This window comes from Herpailurus yagouaroundi, unplaced genomic scaffold, assembly GCF_014898765.1.
Source record: "Herpailurus yagouaroundi ecotype Mexico unplaced genomic scaffold, PumYag 197, whole genome shotgun sequence".
NCBI classification, from domain to species: Eukaryota; Metazoa; Chordata; class Mammalia; order Carnivora; family Felidae; genus Herpailurus; species Herpailurus yagouaroundi.
The window spans coordinates 24,464,009-24,486,703 of record NW_024412428.1 but is presented as its reverse complement, the minus strand read 5'-3'; the positions used below and the strand labels follow the sequence as shown (position 1 = coordinate 24,486,703).

The following is a 22,695-nucleotide window of genomic DNA, read 5'->3' as shown; positions in this document are numbered from 1 at the left end:
AAATGTGTCAACAAGCAGAAGTCTTAAAAGATACATTAAAAAAGTAAATGGATGACGGTTTTTCAAAAACGATTCTCCCAACCACTGGTGGCCATTATTTAATAATACGCCATCTGACAAACCTCTCTCTCTGTTGTCACGACGGTCTCTCTCTCCATGTCTTCTCTCAAACGAAGAATCCCTTGCTTGATCTCTGTTGTCTCTTTCAGGATATCTGTCTCTTTCAGGATAGCTACTTCGAGTTTCCCAGCTGTCATGATAGTTGCTACTACTACTGTGACTATCAATTTGAGAACCTCTTGTGCCTCGACTTCCTAAACAAAGGATATTCACACAAATGTTTAAACACATACACTTTATTCAACAAGTTATATCAGTCACAATCTTTTTTCCCAAAGAAGACATACAAGTTAAGGTGTGTTGGGGTTGTTGCTGTTTTTCTTTTTTGGTGTTTCAAAGTACGGTAATCATTGTTGAAAAGAATATTAAACGTTGGATCATAACACCCAAATGGTCTAATGATGGGCTCAGGTAAGCTAGGTCCCAGTTTTTACTATCTATTAAAAAAGTCATAATGGAATCATAAAGCAAGAAGACTCATTTCAATTCACCCAAATCCTCCTCCCCCCCCCCAAAAAATAAAAGCTATCCATTCATATCTAATTCACAGAAATATCATGAAAATAATGAAAAGTAGATGTATATTATTGCTTTGATTACAATTTGTAGCAAAAACATTCCAATACAGAACCAAAGTACTTTGTTAACATTAAGTGGTGCCTAAAAATTTTCATTAAAAAATGTGGGAAATGAATGTTCATAGTAGCTTTATTTGTAAAAGCCCAGACCTAGAAAGTACCCAGATGTCTTTCAATGGTGAATGGTTAAACTGTGGTATATCCAGACCATGGAATACTATAAGGACCAACTACTGACACGTGTAACAACTTGGATGAAACTCAAAGAAATTACGCAGAGTGAAAAGGATACATACGGCCTGATTCCATTATGTAATATTTGTGAAATAAAAATTGTAAAATGGAGGACACATTAGTGGCTGCCAGGGGCCAGGGACGAAAGAGAGGAGTCAAGTGTGGCTATAAAGGGGTCATACAGGGAGTCCTGTGATACACAGTTGAGTATCTTGACTGTGGTAACGATAATGCAAGGCTACACAGCCACTACTGGAAAACGGTATGGAGGGTCCACAAAAAAATTAAAAATAGAACCACCGTATGACCCAGTAATCCCATTCCTGGGTATATATATACCCAATGGAATTGAAATCAGGAACTGGAAGAGGTATTTGCACTCCCATATTCACTATAGCATTATTCGTAATAGTCGAGACATGGAAGCAACTGAAATGTCCCCTGACAAATGGATAAAAAAAATGTGGCATATACATATAATGGAATATTATTCAGCCTTAAAAAAAAAAGGAATAAAAAAAGGAAAAGAAAAGGAAAAAAAAAAAGGAAATCTTGCCATGTGAGATAACATAGATGAACCTGGAGGACGTTACGCTGAGTGAGATAAGTCACCCACAGAACAACAAACACTATGTGTGTGATACCACTCATATGTGGAATCTAAAACAGTCAAACTCTTAGTAGAATGCTAACTGACAGGGCTGGAGATAGAAGGAAACACAAAGATATTAGTCAAGGGTACAAAGTTTCAGTTGTATAAGATGAGTAAGTCCTAGAGATCTACACTATAGCATAATGCCTGCCCACAGTTATAATACTGTGTTGGAAACTCAAAAATTTCGTAAGAGGGTAGATCTTATGTTAAATGTTCTCATCACATACATACAAAATAACAGAGAACCTGAGGAAACTTCTGCAGGTGATGGATATGTTTATGCCATAGACTGTAGTGAAGGTTTCATGATTATATACGTATCCCCAAGCTCAAGTTGTATACATTAAATATGTGCAGCTTTTTGTATGTCAATCCTATCTCAATAAAGTGGTTTTTAAAAAATACATACAGCTACACACACACACACACACACACACACACACACACACACACACACTATAATAATAGGCTTTGAGCCCTTAAAAGAATTACAGAATAATTCTAAATACTATTAGCAATGTATTTTAATAATAAAAATATACATATAGAATGCTTTAATAATTAAAGACCACAAAGAAGAAACTGAAAACAATTTTTAAAGAATAGAGATGAGCCCCACATAACATCTAGGAAAAAATAAGTTAAATGATAGCTTAGATGCAGCTAAGAGATAATTAGTAAAAAAAAAAAAAAAAAAAATTACATCTGAGGATACAACCCAGGAAACAAAAGAGAGATAAAGAGATGAAAGTTAAGAATCAAAGATGATACAATAAGAAGATTCGACATATGTCTAACCTATGCTGTTTAGAGTCACATTTAAAACAAAAAGATACAGTAAGGTTGAAAGGATGAAAAAAGATACTCATCAAATACTAACCAAAAGAAATGTTAGTAAAATAACGTTCAAGACAAAAAGCACTATTAGGGATAAAGAGGGTCATTCTACAATGATGAAAGGAATAATGTGCCTTATGAGTACCTAACAGTGAAGGCTTCAAATATTCAAAGCAAAAACTGATCAAATCACACAAAATCGACAAATTCACAATGACAGTGGAAGATCCAACTCACTTCTTTGTAATGTTAGAAAAGGCAGACTAAAACTAATTCCGTGTAGATTTGAAAGCATGGTTAACAAGCTTGATCTCAGAGACACCCTTTGCATCCAACAATTAAAAGCACACGCAGAACATTTATAAAAATTTCTGAGCCACAGCTAAGTCTTAACAAATACAAATCCCAAAGAGCTGACTTCAAAGTCTTTTCTGACAACAATTAAAATTAGGGAAGGGGATTTATTTTAAAAAGTATGATTAAAAATTTTAAATCCCTTTTCTACGTAACTCATGAGTCAAAGAAGAAATCGTATTAAAACTTAGAAATAGTGTTTAGAATGGTTACTAATACAATTATCACACATTTCATAACAAAGGAAAACCCAAGAGTAGAAATTAATAGACCAAAAGAGATACAAAGGATACAAAAGAGATACAAACCAAAGATTAGTTTTTTGAAAAGACTCAATCAAAACAGCTATATCTTTGGCAAGACTGAGCAAGAAAAACAAGGAAACATAGTCATAATAGAGATTTAAAAGAGTTTTGAAACATCTTTGTATCAAAATTTTGAAAACAAATTTCTTAGAAAAATATAACTTACTATACTGCTTTAAGAAAAAAACCAAATCTATGACTATTATAATAATCCAAATCTGTAATTCTTGTAAGAAACTCAATTGGTAGTAAAAGCTCTAACCATCAAAAAAATAGGAAACCAGGTTTAACAGACAACTGTCGTTAAACTGTCACAGAATACATAAGTAATCATACGTAAATTATTCTAGAGGAAAAAAAGAAGCAACACTTCCCAACACATTTTATATGTCTAGTATAACTGATTCCCAAACCAAACAAGAACATAAAAAAAATGAACTATGCAGTGGTAATGCTAGAAGCGGTTCAGGCTGGCTTGAAAGAGCCAATTGTGCACATCTCTTCTGCTGTTAGCAGCTCAAAATCTGCTATTTTATAGCATGGAAATTGGCAAAAGCTAAAAGCCAGGGCTTTTTCTGAAGAGTTCATTGTTCAGAATTTATCAACATGCCACTAATTATATGTAATCTCAGCTGAAAACACAGATACTTAATTCAACATTAAATTTTAACAAACTGATTCTAAAACTTTAAAAAAATGAAAAAATTCCATTTATCTTAGAAATGCCAGGATAGGGGCACCTGAGTGGTTCAGCCGGTTGAACATCTGACTCTTGATTTCAGCTAAGGTCATGATCTCATAGTTCAGTTCATGAGACTGAGTCCCACATCGGGCTCTGTGCTGACAGCACAGAGCCTGCTTGGGATTCTCTCTCTCTCTAGCTCTCTGCCCTTCCCCCATGCACGTGGTGTGCTCGCTCTCAAAATAAACCTTAAAAAAAAAAAAAGAAATGCCAGAATAGTTAGAAATTTTTAAAAATATATAAAACGTAAGTAAAAAAGTTAAAGGGACCAACTATGACCTTCTCAAGATCCAGAAAAAATGGTCATGATAGAAGCTGTTAGCTAAGTTGGGAAAATTAGCAGACATCCTTAACACAGTAAAAAACATCTGCTAAAAATCTTCAAACACCATGCTTAAGAGTGAAATGCCAACAGTAATACTTTAAAATCTGAAACAGAGCAAAGAAGCCTGTTATACCACTCATATCCCATATTTTACTGAAAAAGATTCTCAGCAGGTTATTGATAGTACATAATCAGAAAAGCCAAATCTGTGTGTTCCCAGACATAAATGTTTAAGAGAATCTAACTAGATCTACTATGAAAATACAGCAACATAACAATGTAAGATTAATATACAAATCTCAATTATCATTTCCATACACCGACAGAGTTTAGAAAATAAAGATTTTAAAAAGATATTATTTAGTGACACAGTTATTCACTGAAGCACTGTTCAAAAACAAACAAGAGTGAACTACCTGAACATCTATCAATATAGGATTTACAGTAGTCTTCCCTATCTGTAGCTTTGCTTTCTGCTATTTCAGTTCCCCATGGTCAACTGGGATCCAGAAGCAGGGGATTCTCCTCCTGACATCTGGTCAGAAGGTCAAAAGTAGCTTAAGGCTACCTCATGATGTCTACATTATTCACCTCACTTCTTTTCATCACACAGGCATACACCGTGTCACCTCACAAGGGTGAGTACGGTACAGTAAGAATTTCGAGAAAACCACATTCACGTAATTTTCATCGCAGTATATCACCATTGTTTTATTATTAGTTAATCTCTTACTGTGCTTAATTTATAAATTAAACTTTATCACAGGTGTGTATGTACAGGAAAAGACCCAATATATATAGAATTCAGTATTTTTTTTAATGTTTATTTACTTGAGAGTGCGTGTGTGTGCACGTGCATGGGGAAGGGGAGACCCAGAATCCCATGTGGGCACCTGAAAGATGCTCAATATCACTCATCATCAGGGAAACACAAATCAAAACTACAAGGAGACATCACCTCACACCTGTCAGAATGGCTAAAATCAACAATACAAGAAACAACAGGTGGTGTGCAGGATGTGGAGAAAGGGAGCCCTCCTCCTGCACTGTCGGTGGGAATGCAAACTGGTCCAGCCACTGTGCAAAAGAGTGGAGGTTCTTCAAATGGTTAAAAACAGAACCACCCTACGATACAGCACTGGCACTACTAGGTATTTACCTAAAGAATATAAAAATACTACTTTTGACCTCAAGAATATAAAAATACTGCTGCAAAAGGATACACGCCTCTCTATATGTACAGCATTATTTATAATACCCAAATTATGGAAAACAGCCCAACATCCACTGACTGATGAATGGGTAAAGAAGACGTGGTATGTACATATACGATGGAATATTATTCGGCTATAAAAAAGGATGAAATCTTGCCATTTGCAATGACATAAAGTCAGAGAGTATAATGCTAAGTGAAATAAGTCAGAGAGAGACAAATACCATAGGTTTACACGTATGCGGAATTTACAAATAAGTAAAGATTAAAAAAAAAGAGAGAGGCAAAGCAGAAGCCAGACTCTTAACTACAGAGAACTACCAGAGCTCTGGCGGGTGAGGGGATGGGTTCGACAGGGGATGGGGATTAAGGAGCATAATTGTGATTAGCACTGGGACTGTATGGAAGTGCTGAATCTCTATACTGCACACCTGAAATTATTATTACACTGTATGTTAACTAACTCGAATTTAAATAAAAACTTATAAAAAACTTTACAGTATATCCTACAGTAGACAAATGCACCAAAAAGAAGGGGTTAGTTGTTTATCAAGTTGACTGAAGTGGAATGATCTCCAAGGTATTTTTTAAGTGAAAACAGCAGGGTATAGAGCAATACATATGTTTTTTTAAAAAGTGCGTTTGTAAAACCAGAGGGGATGAGTACACACACAAATCTGCTTGTGTAAAATATTTCTGGGAAGGATACAGACAAAACTGGCAAGAGAATGAATGAGGTCAGAGGTAGCGGGGAGGTCTCTCACCACATATCCTTCCATACTTTTGAATTTTGAGCCATGTGAATGATTAAAAAGAGAGAGAACATTTTTAAGTACCATTGACAAGCGCACCAAAAATGCTGGGTACCCAGGAATAAAACCTGTACAAGGCTTTAACAGGAAAAAGTTATAAATTCATCAATTTGATGCATTTGAAAAAAAATCCATCAGTTTTTCATGAAATTTTTAAAAAAACAACTCATTTAAAAAACGTGTATGAAAAAGCAAAAGGCCAAGAAAAGCGACGACTACTATGAAGGAGAAGGTAAGGGGCCTTCAGCTTAATGTGAAGCTGTAATGTTGACCAAGATGGACCAAAAGACCAACAGAAAGAATGAGTGCTCAGAATTCTGTAGAAGCATTTTAGGGGAGGGAGAGAAGACAGTGGAGGGAAAAAGGCCAAAACGAATTCGGTCCAAGCAGTTCGGAGATAAATACGTTTAGGTGGGTAGTTACTGGGTGATGGCAAACGCTTTTTAGGGGAAGGAAAGTGGCTCGAGATTCTGATATGCGATAATCGGAGGTGGTGTGAAGCGAGCACAAGCACACTGTGGGATACACGGTCGTGTCTGATACCATGAAGTTTGAAAGTCCACCATTTTAATCCCACTGGAATAATAATCTTACCATACATGTACCTGTTTACTAAAAATTATTTTCTTTTCATTCTACTTTTATGCCTGACGGCAATTTTCTTAGCGTTCCACATTAATCAAGATGGTAGGCGTGACTGGATATAATTCAACCAGGGGATCTTAGGATCAGGATCCATTTATCTTTTGCTGCTTGGGCAAATTCCTAAGTCTTAGGAATTTAACGCTTCCTATTTGGAATTTATAGGGAAGGCCAAAATTCAACTAGTTGAAAATTACTTTGACAAAATGATGATTAATGAATGTAAAAAAGAATGCATTTAGAAAAGAAACCTTAAATGATTTAATAATTTCTATATAAACATACAAGATACAGTTTATTGACAAGTCAAAAACCTTACCCTTTTCAGGTAATTCTGGACCTCTCCCCCTACTTCTGCCCATCCGGTCATTCCTAATTTCACTTCGAGACTCATTTCTGGCATCATTCCTTATTTCAGTACGAGAGCTTTCTTCTCTCAAGTGGTTTCTGCCATAACTTCGGGATTCTTCCTGATAGGCATCCTCCTTTCGATGGGTGTCTCGACTTTCACGGTCCCTGTAGTCGTGGGTATCACGAGCAGACCGAGAATCTCTGGGATCACGGCTCTCTTTGTTATCTCTGCTATAATCTCTCATCTCCCTGGAGTCCCGAATGTCTCTGGAGTCCCTCAGTTCCCGTCGGTCTCTAGTATCCCTGGCATCTCTTCGATCCCGGCCATCTCGAGGTTCTCGGTCATCTCTGTGGTCTCTAGAAGAGCTCAGATCCTGTTCATACTCTCGTTCTTCTCTTGTGTCCTTTTCTCTATCTCTTTTGCTTCTGGTCTCTGTAAGGCAAGTGTGGGAATGAACTAGAATTCCTTTCACAAAATTTTGAGAAACAAGACAATTTACATAATTTGGAGCTTAAACAATTTTTGAAACATAGTAATTCATGTTCGTTGCAGACAAGAAAGAAAGAAAACATGGGCAAATAAGAAAATTAAGACCATATATAAGCTATAATTCCAAAGGTAATTTTATTAACGCCTGGATATAACTTTGTTCTTGATTAAACTCTGAATAGGATCTTCCAGTGCCCCAACTTACCCATACTTACAGATCTTCAACAACTGAAACAAGTAAGTTGATCTCCTATCACTGATGGCTCATTTTTTAGAAACTACTTTTAGATCCAGAGGTACACAGTGACTTTAACCACCTCCACCAGACTAGACCACCCATGACCACCTCAAATGTACTTAAAGCACTTAAGAGTGGCCTACAGTTAGTAAGGTGGCTGGCAAAGGGATATTGTTAGTCACCCTCTCCTTTCTTCAACTGTTTAGTGGGATCACTCCTGTCTCTAAAGTTTTCTCTACTTAAAGCATTTTCTAATAGTTCATAGAAAAATAAGAAAAGAGCTGCAGTTTTTAAGAAGTTGAAACAAAACTCACTGATCATTTATTTCAACCTTGTCAGTGTAAATGAAGAAATAAGAGGCCCAGAGCCTAAATGGCTCAGGCGACCCCCTTTCTAAAGGGAATCTGCAAAGAAGAGAAACTATTCTTTAGACATGCCTGGAAGAGGCATAAGCTGATTATAGCATAAATCTGGTATGACATCAAAGGATTAACAAGAGAACCTCAAAAAACAAACACTGCCTTGTTTTTACATCAGTTTCCTTTCTATGTTGCTCTTAGACACTCTGGAACTGCCTCAAGATCTGAGGCTATTTTAGCAAATGTAGTAGCTTTAATACCTAAGACATTGTAAAGTTGTCTTCTTTTCTCTTTGCCCCATAGCTAGGTCTACAGACCTTCTCCAGCCACCTCAACACCTAGTGTCCACAAGGCCCCCTAGATTCTCCCATTAATAACTCCTGCCAGTTACTTTGTCCATGTGCTTATATCCACAGATGCCTTTAAGAACAGAAGCATCAGGCAAGGATTTGATAGGTCTCCATCCGTTTTTGCGCACACCTGTGACTTCGAGTCCTCTTTCCATGCCAACTGTGCCTAAAAATATGTTCACTCACTACCAGATCCTTTTTCCACAGGTCCCCCATCTGTCTTTACAAATGTATCTAGTTACTGTATTTTGTCATCTACTTCCCCATTCTTCCACTAAAATTAGTTTTATTTCAGAAAATGACATCGAAATGGAGGAACAAACATCTGCTACATCTCTTATGTGGAAGGTTAAAGAAACATCTTCCTTACAAAGAAACTAAACACATGGTTTATTATTAAATGGATTCGTCCTGTAATATCAGCCACTCTTAGCACAAAACAAGCATTCTTATAAGACTTAAATGAATACTATTTCCCCTCATCATTATTTCAAAACAAAGTTATTAAACACACTAAAGAGTTTTCATTCAGTCAGTGGTCATTAAGTATATACTATATTCCTGGTCAACTCTAATTAAATATCTTATTAAAATTAATAGATAGGTGTTAAGAGAATTTTCCCATCTTACCAATGTTCCATAAATACTGCTATGCCAATCCGGTTCCAAAATCATGTACACAAGAAGCAATTCTATGCAACAGATGTTCTCTCTGGTCCCTACCTATGCATTCATCATTTTCTTGAAAAGAAGAATCTGATTAACTATGGCTTGCACTGTTGATAGAGAACAACCAAATTCAACACCTTTCATAGGAGACTGCGGTACCATACTCATGGAGAGGCTTATTTTAAAATGCATGTTAAACAGAAATGTTGCAAATAAGCGGTATTTCCTGAGTACTCATTACGTTCAAACACCAACTCAGGAGAAGTCAGGAAAAAACTTTAAGTAAATAAGGCCAAGAAGCTTGGACAAGGAGTAGAGAAAGAGACGTACTGCCAGATTAGAATAGCATCTCAGCTTGAAGAGGGAGTAGCAAATCCAAAGTTAACTTAATTCTCAGGGATCCAGAAAGGAAAACAGCTTTGCTTACTTCTTTCTGGAGTTACAACTAGAAACTGGATCGCGTGGTTTACACAGACCTTCTTAATGGTCCCCCAGCCCTTACCTCTTTATGAATGTCTGATGCTTTCAAACTCTACCCCCTGGGTTGCCGCTTTTCTTTCGTTCACATCTTTGGTTTTTTAAAGGATCAACTAAGCAATTAGAGGGATGCTCTAAGAATCAGACCGTCCAAAATGTCTAGCACCGGAAAAAAGCACCGCCTTAGTATACATGAAAATGCCCATTTACACCATACGGTTCATAGCTTATGTTCCCGTATCATTAAAAGTGCCTCCTACTGCCCTCAAGAACTCTTCTGTTACAGAAGACTTACAACACAGTTCTCTTTTCCTTAATACAACAATAAACCTGAATGTCCGGTTTTTTAATACAGAAAATACTTACAGAACTCTAAAAAAATCAAGATAAAGTACATACCTTCCCTTCTTTCATGACGCCGATCATGAGACTGTGAAGCTCGTTCATGGTCATGCCTCCCTTTCTCTCGCATTGGAGAGCGATGTCTTGGGGGACTTTGCTTTCTCTGAGGAGAAGACAGAGAATGTGAAGGGTAAGGAGAAGCAGAGCGTCGTAAAGGTGGAGTTATTGTCCTCTGATATGATGGCGAAGGAGTCCTTTTTCGACGAGGAGAAGGAGAATGTCTTTGAATAGATGATCCTGACTGTGAGGAAGATGAGTGATGTCTAGAAGATAGAGGAGAATGATGCTGTCCTACTGGGGAAGTAGACCTGTAAAAAAAATGAAGAGCCTGAATGTTAAAGCTAAAAGTGTGAACCATAATTCCAGGATAAATTTCAATTCACAGTGCTGTACAATACTAATTTTTTTTTTCTAAATGTTTATTTACTTTTGAGAGAGAGAGAGAGAGACAGAGTGCGAATGGAGGAGGGGCAGAGACAGAAAGAGATGCAGAATCCGAAGCAGGTTCCAGACTCTGAGCTGTCAGCACAGAGCCTGACACGGGGCTCAAACCCACAGACCGTGAGATCATGACCTGGGCCGAAGTGGTACTCTTAACCGAGTGAGCCACCCAGGCGCCCCTAAGTTAATTTTTTAAGATCTGATTTTAAGTCAGCCCAAGGCAACAGTTGTAGATGAGATATGCACTGCCTTGCTCCCAAGCTTTGGCTCTAAGGTCCACTTCCTTTTCCAGGTAACATTGTCCCTGAGCACAGGTAGGGAGAAAACTACCCTCACTCACAGTATGGAATTCACTCTTATCAGAGATCATCTCTGACAGTGTGAGTAGGTACTTGGAGGGAGGAAACCAGAAAAAGCTAAAGAAAATACCCACTAGACAGAAAGTGGCTGTGAAAGGCTGGTAATTCAAGGCTGCAGGGAAAAGGAAAAGTTATCACTGGCTAAGCCAAACCTAGCCTGCACAGCCTGGGTTGACATTTAGGATGGGGAAAGAATGCTACAGTGAAGGAAAGGACATACTGTCCATACTGTCTGTATCTTAAATAACCAATGTTCACTCTTAGCCAGCACAGATTAAGTTCATGAGTCTTGGTTTATCTAAGGCTTCTTCTATGCCCTTCAAATCTTCTTTCACTGATGCCAGAGAAACAACTTATAACCTCACAAAGCACATCTGAATCACTCCTATAATGTGTTATGTCCTGGGCCCTGTCTCCAATGAATATGCAAAATGTGTGTGTGATGGAAAGCTGGAACACATACATTTGTGCAATAACTAAAAAGAAATGTCTAAAAAATAACAGAGACCACATAACCCAGATGAGTATATTCCTCAAAACAATCATTTTGAAGACTAGATGTTTGTTCCAAAAGATTCTGGAGTCCTGGTCAAAGTATTTTAGATTTACATTCAGTGTCTATGATAGAGATGTTTTTAGCATCCACAATCCTAACCCAGGGTTTGTCACTCTTGGCAGTACTGACCTTTTGTATTCGGAAATTCTTTGTAGTGGGGAGGGGGGGGTGTCCTGTACATCACAGGATGTCAGCAGCACCCCAGACTTCTACCCACCGGACGCCAGCACCACCTCCCTCTTACCCCCATTCATAACAATCGAAAATTACCCCAGACATTGCCAAATGTTCCCAGGGAGGCAAAACCACCCCTCATTGAGAACTCTGCCCTTAACTACGCTGTTTATCAATGATGCCTTAGCAGACCTTTTATCAATAAAAGCTTCGAATACATAAAATATATGTTACTGACTCAGGAAAGTGATCCAATATATTGGAAAGAATTTTGCAGAACAAGGATTTCAGCAAGTACACAAAAATACCTTTTGGATTAATCACTGACTAAAAAAAGTCAGCTAACTACAACATGTTGCCCTACTCGGGAAGTAGACATTCACCTAAATATTCCTGTTATCAGCAATTCCACTAAGCCTTCATGTCTTTCATAAAAATTATTTCCTCTTCATAAAAAAAAAAATAAGCCATAAGCCACTGTAATTTAACCGACTCTTAACAGAAATGTTTTTACTTATAGGTATGAGTAGAAATGCTCACAGAGTCTTACCCAAATTTGGAAAACCATCTATCATCAATGGACATTCAAACGCATCTTAGTCAACAGAAAAATACTGCAAGATTGAGAATCAGAATGGTTCTTGTTTGGTGCTTTCCAATTTCAATTTCATCAGGTTCTAGTCAATTTGGAAATATCTAAATTGACAAAATAAAAAATGTGGCTCTTCAATGAACTGAGATTTTGGTTAATTTTACTTATGGAGTATACTAAAAATTGTTTCAAGAATGTCTGCAATACCTCTTGGTAATTAGTTCACAGAACTTAAAAAATGAGACTTCATAATGTCACTGAAAAAACACAATATAGTTTAATCACATTTCTATTCAAATTTGGTGCTGACAGGATGGAAGTTTTAAAAAACTTCAGTTCAAGCTTAGGATAATCACCCTACCAAATTAAGGTCAGAGCACCAACGTGCTATCAAGTTGTGGTTTCAGCATTTTTCTGTTTACCTAGTCTTCAAGAAAAAAAAAAAAATTAAGAAAACTGTTGGTTTAATTTAACAGCATCTGTTAGGGACTGAATGTTTGTGTCCCCCCAATTTCCACAAGTCCCCAATGTGATAGTACTTGAAGGTGAGGGTCTTTGGGAATAACTGGTTTAGATGAGATCCTATGGGTGGGGGTCCCATTTTGAGATTAGTGTCCTTACAAGCAAAGGAAGAGAACAGAGCTCACTCTCTCTCCCCTCCCTGTGAAGACACGGTGAGAAGACAGCTATGAAGTGAGCCTCTCCCCAGGGATCTCATCTGTCAGAACCTTAACCTTGGACTTCCCAGCCTCTACACCTGTGAAACATGAATATCTGTTTAGTTTAAGCTACTCAGTCTACGGTATTTTGTTATAACAGCCCAAGTTGGCTAAGACAGCATCGTTATATCTTCCTGTTACTATTCTTTTAAAAGTCTGATAACTAAAGAATAGTGAAAAGAGAGGATCTGTTACCAAAACAATATGGGTCAAATTATGGATGCCAGCCTAACTGGACCTGGGCCTATGTTCATTCTGCATATAGAAAATGTGTGAGTCTAAGAAATAAAACTGTCTCTGAAACCTGATGAAAATTATTAGTACTTTGGCTTTTAAACTACTGCAGAGATATATTAAAATACATTTCTACTTAGAAGAGCAGTAATTTAGATTAACTAGTCTTAGGCTCTGGAATTGGATTGTTTCTCACCTGAGGGAGAAAAAGGAGGGGATATTTGAAGCTCAAATAAAGAAAAAAGAAGAGTTTATTGCATGAAGAGAAGCTGTATGCCTTAAAACAGAAAACTGCACACTGTTAGCAAAAGTACTGTGATTTATAGCACACAGAGAAAGCCAATCTTTAGTCTGACTTAATTCTAATAAAAAAAGTTTTTAATGCTGATATAATTAAGACACAATATGAGATGAGAATATTTAGGGTATATTTCACTTGGGGAAAAATGTGAAAGATTATGAAGTTAAAAAAAAATGTCTCTCATTCAAGATACTATATTTTACCTACAAACCAATATGTTTACCCTGCACTTTCTTAAAATTACTAATACCTCTTTTTCTTACAATAATGGTTTCTATTCCTCTAATATGAAAATATGCTTTCATAATGTAACAGTTATAACTCACCCTTTAAAATCATCATGCAAAAAGTATACTTAAAAAAACCCCACAAATGGACTATGAACACTATCAAAATCTGCTTCCTGTGGTAAAATACAATATAACACGATACAGATTTCACACATAGAAATATTTAAGCTGTTTTATTTTACATAAGAAACATATCCTTATATAAAATAGTCATTTTAGGGGCGCCTGGGTGGCGCAGTCGGTTAAGCGTCCGACTTCAGCCAGGTCACCATCTCGCGGTCCGTGAGTTCGAGCCCCGCGTCAGGCTCTGGGCTGATGGCTCAGAGCCTGGAGCCTGTTTCCGATTCTGTGTCTCCCTCTCTCTCTGCCCCTCCCCTGTTCATGCTCTGTCTCTCTCTGTCCCAAAAATAAATAAACGTTGAAAAAAAAATAAAATAAAATAGTCATTTTAATTCACTGAGCAAATATTAAGTGAGCACCTTCTATGCTCCAAGCATTATTTTTGGCACTAAGAATGCAGAGGCAAAGAAGGCAGACAAAACCATTCACATAATAATAATAATACCAACAATAACTGCAGGTAACACATATATTGCTGTGTACATGACACCATTTTAAGTACTCTCCATATAATAACTCATTTCCTGTTTATGACAACACCCCTAAAATAAGACAGCCAGTGGACTGAAAACCAGTCTCTCCTAACTATATGGTCTGGAAGTAGACCACCACCAAGAAAGCAAAGCAATTTCAGCTCATTAATGCAACAAAGTTCGTAAAACAGGGTAATGAAACAGAAACTGTTAGGTCCAAAAAATAAAATAAATGTGAGGCAGACAACTTTAGGTTGCTTGGAAGGAAAGGGCCTTGACTGAGAAGGTGAAATCTGAACCAAGAGCTGAAAATCTGGGGACAGAACTTGCCTTGCATAGGGTTCAGCAACAACAAAGAAGGCAGGCAAGAGATATCACCAGACATGAGAAAAACAGAAAGACAAGGGTAACTTCAACTTATGAGTGGAGAGTTACATGAGAGAAGGTCAGATGATGTGAAGTCATCCAGGTCATGGTAAAAGTCTGGATTTTAGTCTCAGCATGAAGAAAATCCCTGAAGAGATTTAGGCAGGGAAGTGTCATTCAAAATCTAGCAAGATCTCAAAGGATAAAAATCATTATGAACATCTCAACAGATGCAGAAAAAGCACTGATAAAATCCAACATTCATTTATGATAAAAATTCTCAACAAAGTGGCTTTGAAGGAACATACCTCAACATAACAAAAGCCATCTAGGACAAACCCACAATTAACATCATATCCAATGGTGAAAAACAGAGCTTTTCCTCTAAGATCAGGAACAAGACAAGGATGTCCACTCTCACCGCTATTATTCAACATGGCACTGGAAGTCCTAGCCACACCAATCAGACAAGAAAAAGAAATAAAAGATATCCAAATTGGTAAGGAAGAAATTAAACTGTCACTATTTGCAGATGACATGATACTATAAGGAGAAAACCCTGAAGTCTCCACCAAAACACTATCAGAATACATGAATTCAGTAAAGTTGCAGGGTGAAAAACTACTACTACACAGAAATTGATTGCATTTCTATACAATAATGACAAAGTAGCAAAGTAATATTAAGAAAACCATTCCATTTACAATTGCACCAAAAAACAATCAAATACCTAGGAGTAAACTTGAACAAGGAGGTGAAAGACCCATACTCTGAAAACTATAAAACACTGATGAAAGAAATTGAAAATAACAAATGGAAAGACCTACTATGCTCATTGAGTGGAAGAATTAATATTGTTCAAAAGGTAATCTACAGATTCCATGTAATTCCTATTAAAATACCAACAGCATTTTTCACTGAACTAGAACATATAATCCTAAAATTTGTATGGAACCACAAAAGACCCTGAATAGCCAAAGCAATCTTGAGGAAAAAAAAAAACCACAAAGCTGGAGGTATCACAATTCCAGATTTCAAGATATACTAAAAAACTATAGTGATCAAAACAGTATTGGTACTGGCACAAAAACAGACACATAGTTCAATGGAACAGGACAGAGAGCCCAGAAAGAAGCCCATGTTTACGTGGTCAATTAATTTATGACAAAAGAGGAAAGATTAAATGGGGAAATGGAGTAAATGGTGCCGGAAAACTGAACAGCTACATGCAAAAGAATGAAACTGGATCCTTTCTTCCACCATACATGAAAATACACTCAAAACGGATTAAAGACCTGAAACCATAAAACCTCTAGAAAAAAACATAAGCAGTCATTTTTTGACATCTGCCTTAACATTTTCCTAGATATGTTTCCTCAGGGAAGGGAAACAATAGCAAAGATAAACTCCTGGGACTATACCAAAATAAAAAGCTTTTGTATAGCTAAGGAACCATCAAAACAAAATGGCAACTTACTGAATGGGAGAAGATACTTGTAGCAAATGATATATCCTGTAAGGGGTTATTACCCAAAATGTATAAAGAGTGTATATAACTCAACACCAAAAAAACACCAAATAATTGCAATTAAAAACGGGAAGAGGACTTGAAGAGACATTTTTCCAAAGAAGGCATACAGCTGGCCAACAGACACATGAAAAGATGCTCAACATTACTAATCATCAGAGAAATGCAACTCAAAACCACAATGAGACAATGACCTTACAACTGTCAGAATGGCTAGAAATCAAAAACACAAGAAAATAAAAAGTGTTAGCGAGGATGTGGACAAAAAGGAACCCTCGTGCACTGCTGATAGGGAATGTAAACTGGTGGAGTCACTCGGAAAAGCACTATGGAGGCCCCCCCCCCGTACCCCAAATTAAAAACAGAAAAACCATATGATGCAGTAATTTCATTACTGGGTATTTACCTAAAGAAAACAAAACCACGAATTTGAAAAGTTATATGCACCCCTATGTTAACTAGAGCATTAGTTACAATAGCCAAGATATGGAAGCAGCCTAACTGTTCATCAATAGATAAACAGATAAAGAAGATGTGGTATATATGTGCAAGGGAATAGGACTCAGCCATAAAAAAGAATGAGATCTTGCCATTGGCAACAACACGGATGGACCTGAAAGGTATTATGCTACATAACACATCAGACTGAAAAAGATGAATACCACCTAATTTCACTTACGTGTGGAACCTAAAAAGAAAACAAACGAATAAAGAAACAAAAAGTAGAAACAGACCCGTAAATTCAAGAGGACAAACCGATGGTGTCAGAGGGAAGAGGAGTGAGGAGATGGACAAACTGGGTGAAAGGGAGTGGGAGATACAGGCTTCCAGTTATGGAATAAATAAGTCACAAGGATAACAGTTATGGAATAAATAAATAAGTCACAAGGTACAACATAAGGGCCACAGTCAATGGTATTGAAATAGCACTGTATGGTGACAGATGGTAGCTACGCTTGCGAGCCCAGCATACTGTACAGAGCAGATGAATCACTGTGCTGTACACATGAAGCTAAATTAACATTATGTGTCAAGTATCCTTCAATAAAAAAAAAAATCTAGCAAGATTTTACCTGTCTAAATAATTACATCAGATGGAGAGAGAAAATGCCTCTGTGTGAGGACTTGTTTTAAACCTAGAGTTTGCTGTCCCTTTGCAGCAGGTGATAAATACTCCCTGCAACGGGAAACGTTTTTAAGTCAACAATCTACAAAAAGAGGAGAATACTTTTGTCTGTGGGAAGTTTTTGAAAGAGATCTTCTCATAAATATATAATGTACTTGTAAAACAGATTTGATTCAAGCAAACTAACCAATTCTACATAAAACAAGTAACCCTAATCCGAGTACTCATAATTCTGGGTCAATTTCAATTTTGCATTTTGCGATGAAGAAATTTCAGAAGCCTCAATTTAAGAATAAAGACTGTTAAGATAATCCTTAAATCAACACATCCTTCAATGTTATTAAAACCTAGATTTATCATTTAAATCGCTTAAGAATTTTTTTTAAATGCTTATTTTGAGAGAGATTGAAGAGTGAGCAGGGGAGGGGCAGAGAGAGAAGGAGACAGAGAATCCCAAGCAGGTTCTACAACATCAGCGCTGAGTCTGACTCAGGGCTTGAACTATGAACCATGAGATCATGACCTGAGCTGTAATCAAGAGTCGATAACAGAATTTTTCAGAATCTTGTTCAAGAGCCTGACACAGATTTGCTCAATCACATGACTTAGTGAACTAAAAACTGTACCCGCCATTGTGACAGAAAGTCACAAGAGACAAGTACTTGGTATCCCTGGCACACATGAGAAGATTGTTTTTAAGCTTTAGGAGTAAGAGAGTCAGTATTCCCAATAAAATAAAATCCAGAAACAACACACGCCAGGTAGAGGATAGGAGCCAGTTGCCTTCATTCAAATGGAGACATTTGAATGAAGGCAACTGGCTCCTATCCTCTGCCTGCTGGAGCAAGTTAAAGTTATCATATTCTCCTGGGATGGGATGGGGTGGGGTGGTGAGGTGATGAGGGAGAAAACCAGACTACACCAAGAAACAGCAAGCAATCCAGTCTTGGGAAGGAGGAAGGTAAAGAAAAGTCCTCAAGGCTCTGGACTCATTTCTCAGACATAACATCTAAGCTCAGGCCAGCAAAATGGGTAACCAAGGGAGATTCTTGAAATCCTTGCCACTGTCCTGAAAGTCCTATCCAGTCACAGGTCATTTCACTGTCAGTGAAAAAAACTACCACCAGATGCCACCAAACCACAGCCAGACTGGGATACATTTTGCTGGTGCAGCTGGGTGCCTTTCATTAACCCCACTATGCAGCCCCACATTTTTACTCGATTGAATATCTGGCCTCCATTTACCATGGTATACACTTCTGACTGGACCAATTATTGGAACTTTCCCAACTACCTCCTGTTCCTGAAAACCTCTCTGAAACTGCTTGAGAACAACTTCCCTCTCAAGTCTCTAATTTCACCAAGTATGTTGGACAAAAGACAGAAGTACAATTTGTATGGACATAAACACCATTCTAGATTTCATAACTCTCTAATGAGCTCAACAAATTTTCCCAATGTCCCATCTATGAAAGCCCCAAACTGGATCAATTGGACCAAAAATTGTGAAATTGCTATTTTCCCCCCAATGTGACTGTGTTATTTTGATATTTATAAAACCCTTTCATTTTGGGGGCACCTGGCTAGCTCAGTCAGTAGAGCATGCGACTCTTGATACCAGGATGGTGAGAGTTCAAGCCCCCAGCTGGGCACAGAGCTTACTTAAAATAAATAAATAAAACTCATTTTTAACACAAGTCTACCATAAACTTAGTGCATTATAGAATTATATTCAGCTATATTACATATTTCTTTAAGTGCCTTAATTTTGTATCTCTAACCTAAATCACATTCATATGAAGACACTTTTTAGGTCTATACACAGGGTTCAATCAAATGCAGAAAAAGAAAAATGCCTCAAATAAACAATTCCTAACCTGACTACAAAGGTTCCATTTTAATATTAAAAAGTGGGGGCGCCTGGGTGGCGCAGTCGGTTAAGCGTCCGACTTCAGCCAGGTCACGATCTCGCGGTCCGGGAGTTCGAGCCCCGCGTCGGGCTCTGGGCTGATGGCTCAGAGCCTGGAGCCTGTTTCCGATTCTGTGTCTCCCTCTCTCTCTGCCCCTCCCCCATTCATGCTCTGTCTCTCTCTGTCCCAAAAAATAAATAAATGTTGAAAAAAAAAATTAAAAAAAAATAAAAAGTGTTTATATCCTTCATGATTACCTGTGCTAATATCCCTTAATTGGGAAAATGTTATAAAAGATATTTAAATCATCAATACTTCTAAGTTTTATATTTTAAAAATTATACTATTCTCCTTTTTTTCTTTTAGGTGTGATACTGGTGTACTGATTATATATTTTTAAGTGTACTGATCTTTTGGAGATATATTCTACAATATAGACAGATGAAGTAGTAAGATGTTTGGGATTTGCTTCAAAATAATATTGGATGGAGGAGGAGGTATATAGGGGTATATATGAAACCTATATATATAGATATATATATGAATCTATATATATAGGTGAAACAAGATGGACATGAAGGGATCATTATATGATTCTATGTTTTTCTGTGTGAAGTGTAACGTTAGTACAGTACAGTTAGTACAGTAACGTTAGTGTAGTATTTTTCCATCCTCTATATATAGCCAAGCAACATTAGTGCACATTTACTCAAGAAACTAGAATTCAGAGGCATCTGGGTGGCTCAGTTGGTTAAGTGTCCAGTTTTGTCTCAGGTTGTAATCTTGTGATCTGTGAGTTCGAGCCCCGTGTCGGGCTCTGTGTTGACACCTCAGAGCCTGGAGTCTACTTCAGATTCTGTCTCCCTCTCTCTGCCCCTCCCCCTCTTGTACTCTGTCTGTCTCTCTCTCTCTCTCTCTCTCTCTCAAAAATAAACATTAAAATTAAAAAAAAAAAAACTATACTTCAGTCTATAGAAAATGCTCAGTGAACAAACGGACTATTCCCTATCCAATGGCTCATGGCCACCACAGGATGAGATGTGCCAGTCCAGACCATGGTATCTATACATGAATAGTAAATACTGAATAAATCCAGTAAATAACATTCTTTGTCAAAGGTCTGAAACATTTTGATTTAATTATTTTGATAAATGTGTGCAATCACTGAAAGGGGAAATAAGATTGTCAATTTGATGATAAATTGCTTATTCTACTAAATTGAAGTCAAAGCCAACAAGTTTTGAATGATGAGATCTGTCTTTGAAATCTGGGGAAGACTCATCATGCAAGCATTTGTACTATCAAGAAGTAGACTTCTATATTCAGGTAATTATAATGAAGTGTTGTTTTTTTTTAAGTGATTAGCTACATTCTTCTCATTTAACACAAAATTCTGCATCCTACAACTTGATTAAGACATATTACTATCCATCAATAAAACCATATTTAACCAAATGTCCAGCAGAACGGGCTATATACAATTGCTAGGTAAGTCCTCTGGTTAACTACTAATCTAAAAAGTTTGTCCTTGTTTAAGCCTTTGTTCTTAAAGTACACTAATAATTTAGTTCACTCTCCTTATTCAGCAATGTATACAGAATATGGATTTTCACTGAGGAAAAGTATTACAAGCCCAGTGAAACATCATTGTAAATATCCACTTTAGGATTATCTAGATGTTACAGGTTAGGAATATTCATACTCACAAAATATTCCCTTCACAAGTGATTTTCTGACTAAATATGTAATTTGAACGTAATTTTTCTGTGTACTACACCTCTTCTAAAACAAATTACAGAATAAAAATGATTTAGTTGAATTCCAGGTAATCAAGATGTTACCATCTTCTGTACAGAGCAGGTCACGGAAAGTTTATTTTACAAAAATGTAATGGGCAATTGCTACATTTTTCTAAAAGTAGAGTAATAAAACCTGGAAGGCTTTTTTTTTTTTTGGATAAACAAGTGGTATTCAGGTTTTAGTCCATGTTGCATAAATAAATCATAGTTGAGTAAAGTCTACCTGTCAAATGGGAAGACACTGATTAGAAACATTCTTCTAAAACCATGGCCTCCAAACTATTCTCTTCAAAACATGACAGAATATAGTGCTGTTCAAATTAACAAATATTCTGGGAATGGAGTATATTCTTAACACAGTTGACATGGCTAATGAAGGTGTGGGGGGAAGATACTCAAATCCTCAAGTGCCAGATGAGTGGCAAAAAGAGGGGGAAAATCATGAATTTTTCTGGGAGGAATAGGTACTTTCCCTCTCGCCAAAACACACACCAGTAAAATTATACCCACAAATCAAGAAATGTGCAGATTCCCTAAAATCTACCAATGGATCTCAGGTTAGGAGCCCTTGACGTAGAAGGTTGTGGACTTCAGACGAGACCCGGAAGACAGGGAGAAGGACTTAAGTCATAGGACCATATGGTCTTGTTGCACCACCTGTCCCACACATACGCATACTCTTCTAGTAACTAAATAGGGAACCATCCTTAAGAAATGTAAGCAATCCCCTACACCCAGTAGGCCTTCCAAGTTCTACCTGGAAAAATAAAAAATGTCCATATTCAGAGAAATGTTATTTTCTATACACGTGATTACTATATTACTTCTACCTGTAGAAACAAAACTTTTGAGAACATTTTTGTTCACTGCTGCATCACCAACTTTTAGAACAATGCCTACCCCTATACCCAATAACTGAATAAATAAATTAGCATACTTTCACTTAAGCACAACACATCCTGATAACCAGAATATTCCGAATAAGCTCATTACAAGATCTAAGTTAATTTAAAACAATGTTTTTTATGTTTTTATTTTACTTTTGAGAGAGAGAGAGAGAGAGAGAGAGAGAGAGAGAGAGAGACACACACAGAGTGCGAGTGGGGGAGGGGCAGACAGGGAGAGAGAATCTGAAGCAGGCTCCAGGCTCAGAGCTGTCAGTGCAGAGCCAGATGTGGGGCTTGAACTCACGGAATGTGAGATCATGACCTGTGCAAAAATCAGATCCCCAACCGACTGAGCCACCCAGGCGCTCCCATCTACATTATTTTTAAAGGGCAATTTTCTCCAAAAGGAATTTAGACGCTAACCTTTAATTACATACCCCACCAATCTGAAAGCATGACAAAGATTCTTAATACAATATTTCATTTGAGAATAAGTTCTCTTTTCACAGTAATGGAGATATATTAAAATAATAGACCCACCTCAAAAAAGACCCCTGTAAATTAAACGAACTCCTCCTAAATCAAAATGGCCCTTCTCAACTTTGCAATATATGGCTTCAGAACTCCAACGCAATTCAGGTACCCACTAAAGCAGTACCCACTCTGC

General features: G+C 37.2%; 1 protein-coding gene across 9 annotated transcripts in view; it reads right to left on the bottom strand.

Annotated features, from left to right (window-relative positions):
- ZC3H13 (zinc finger CCCH-type containing 13) overlaps positions 1-22,695 on the bottom strand; it is a 98,853-nt gene that overhangs the window by 27,921 nt on the left and 48,237 nt on the right. For 8 of the 9 annotated variants that reach the window (XM_040448469.1, XM_040448468.1, XM_040448466.1 and 5 more), the window contains 3 exons: positions 10,151-10,461; positions 7,137-7,601; positions 123-314 (listed from right to left, as the gene is read on the bottom strand). In XM_040448469.1, the coding sequence (XP_040304403.1) occupies positions 123-314; positions 7,137-7,601; positions 10,151-10,461 (968 nt within the window). The remainder of the gene's footprint in view (positions 1-122; positions 315-7,136; positions 7,602-10,150; positions 10,462-22,695) is intronic. The other variant, XM_040448474.1, reaches the window with a different exon arrangement.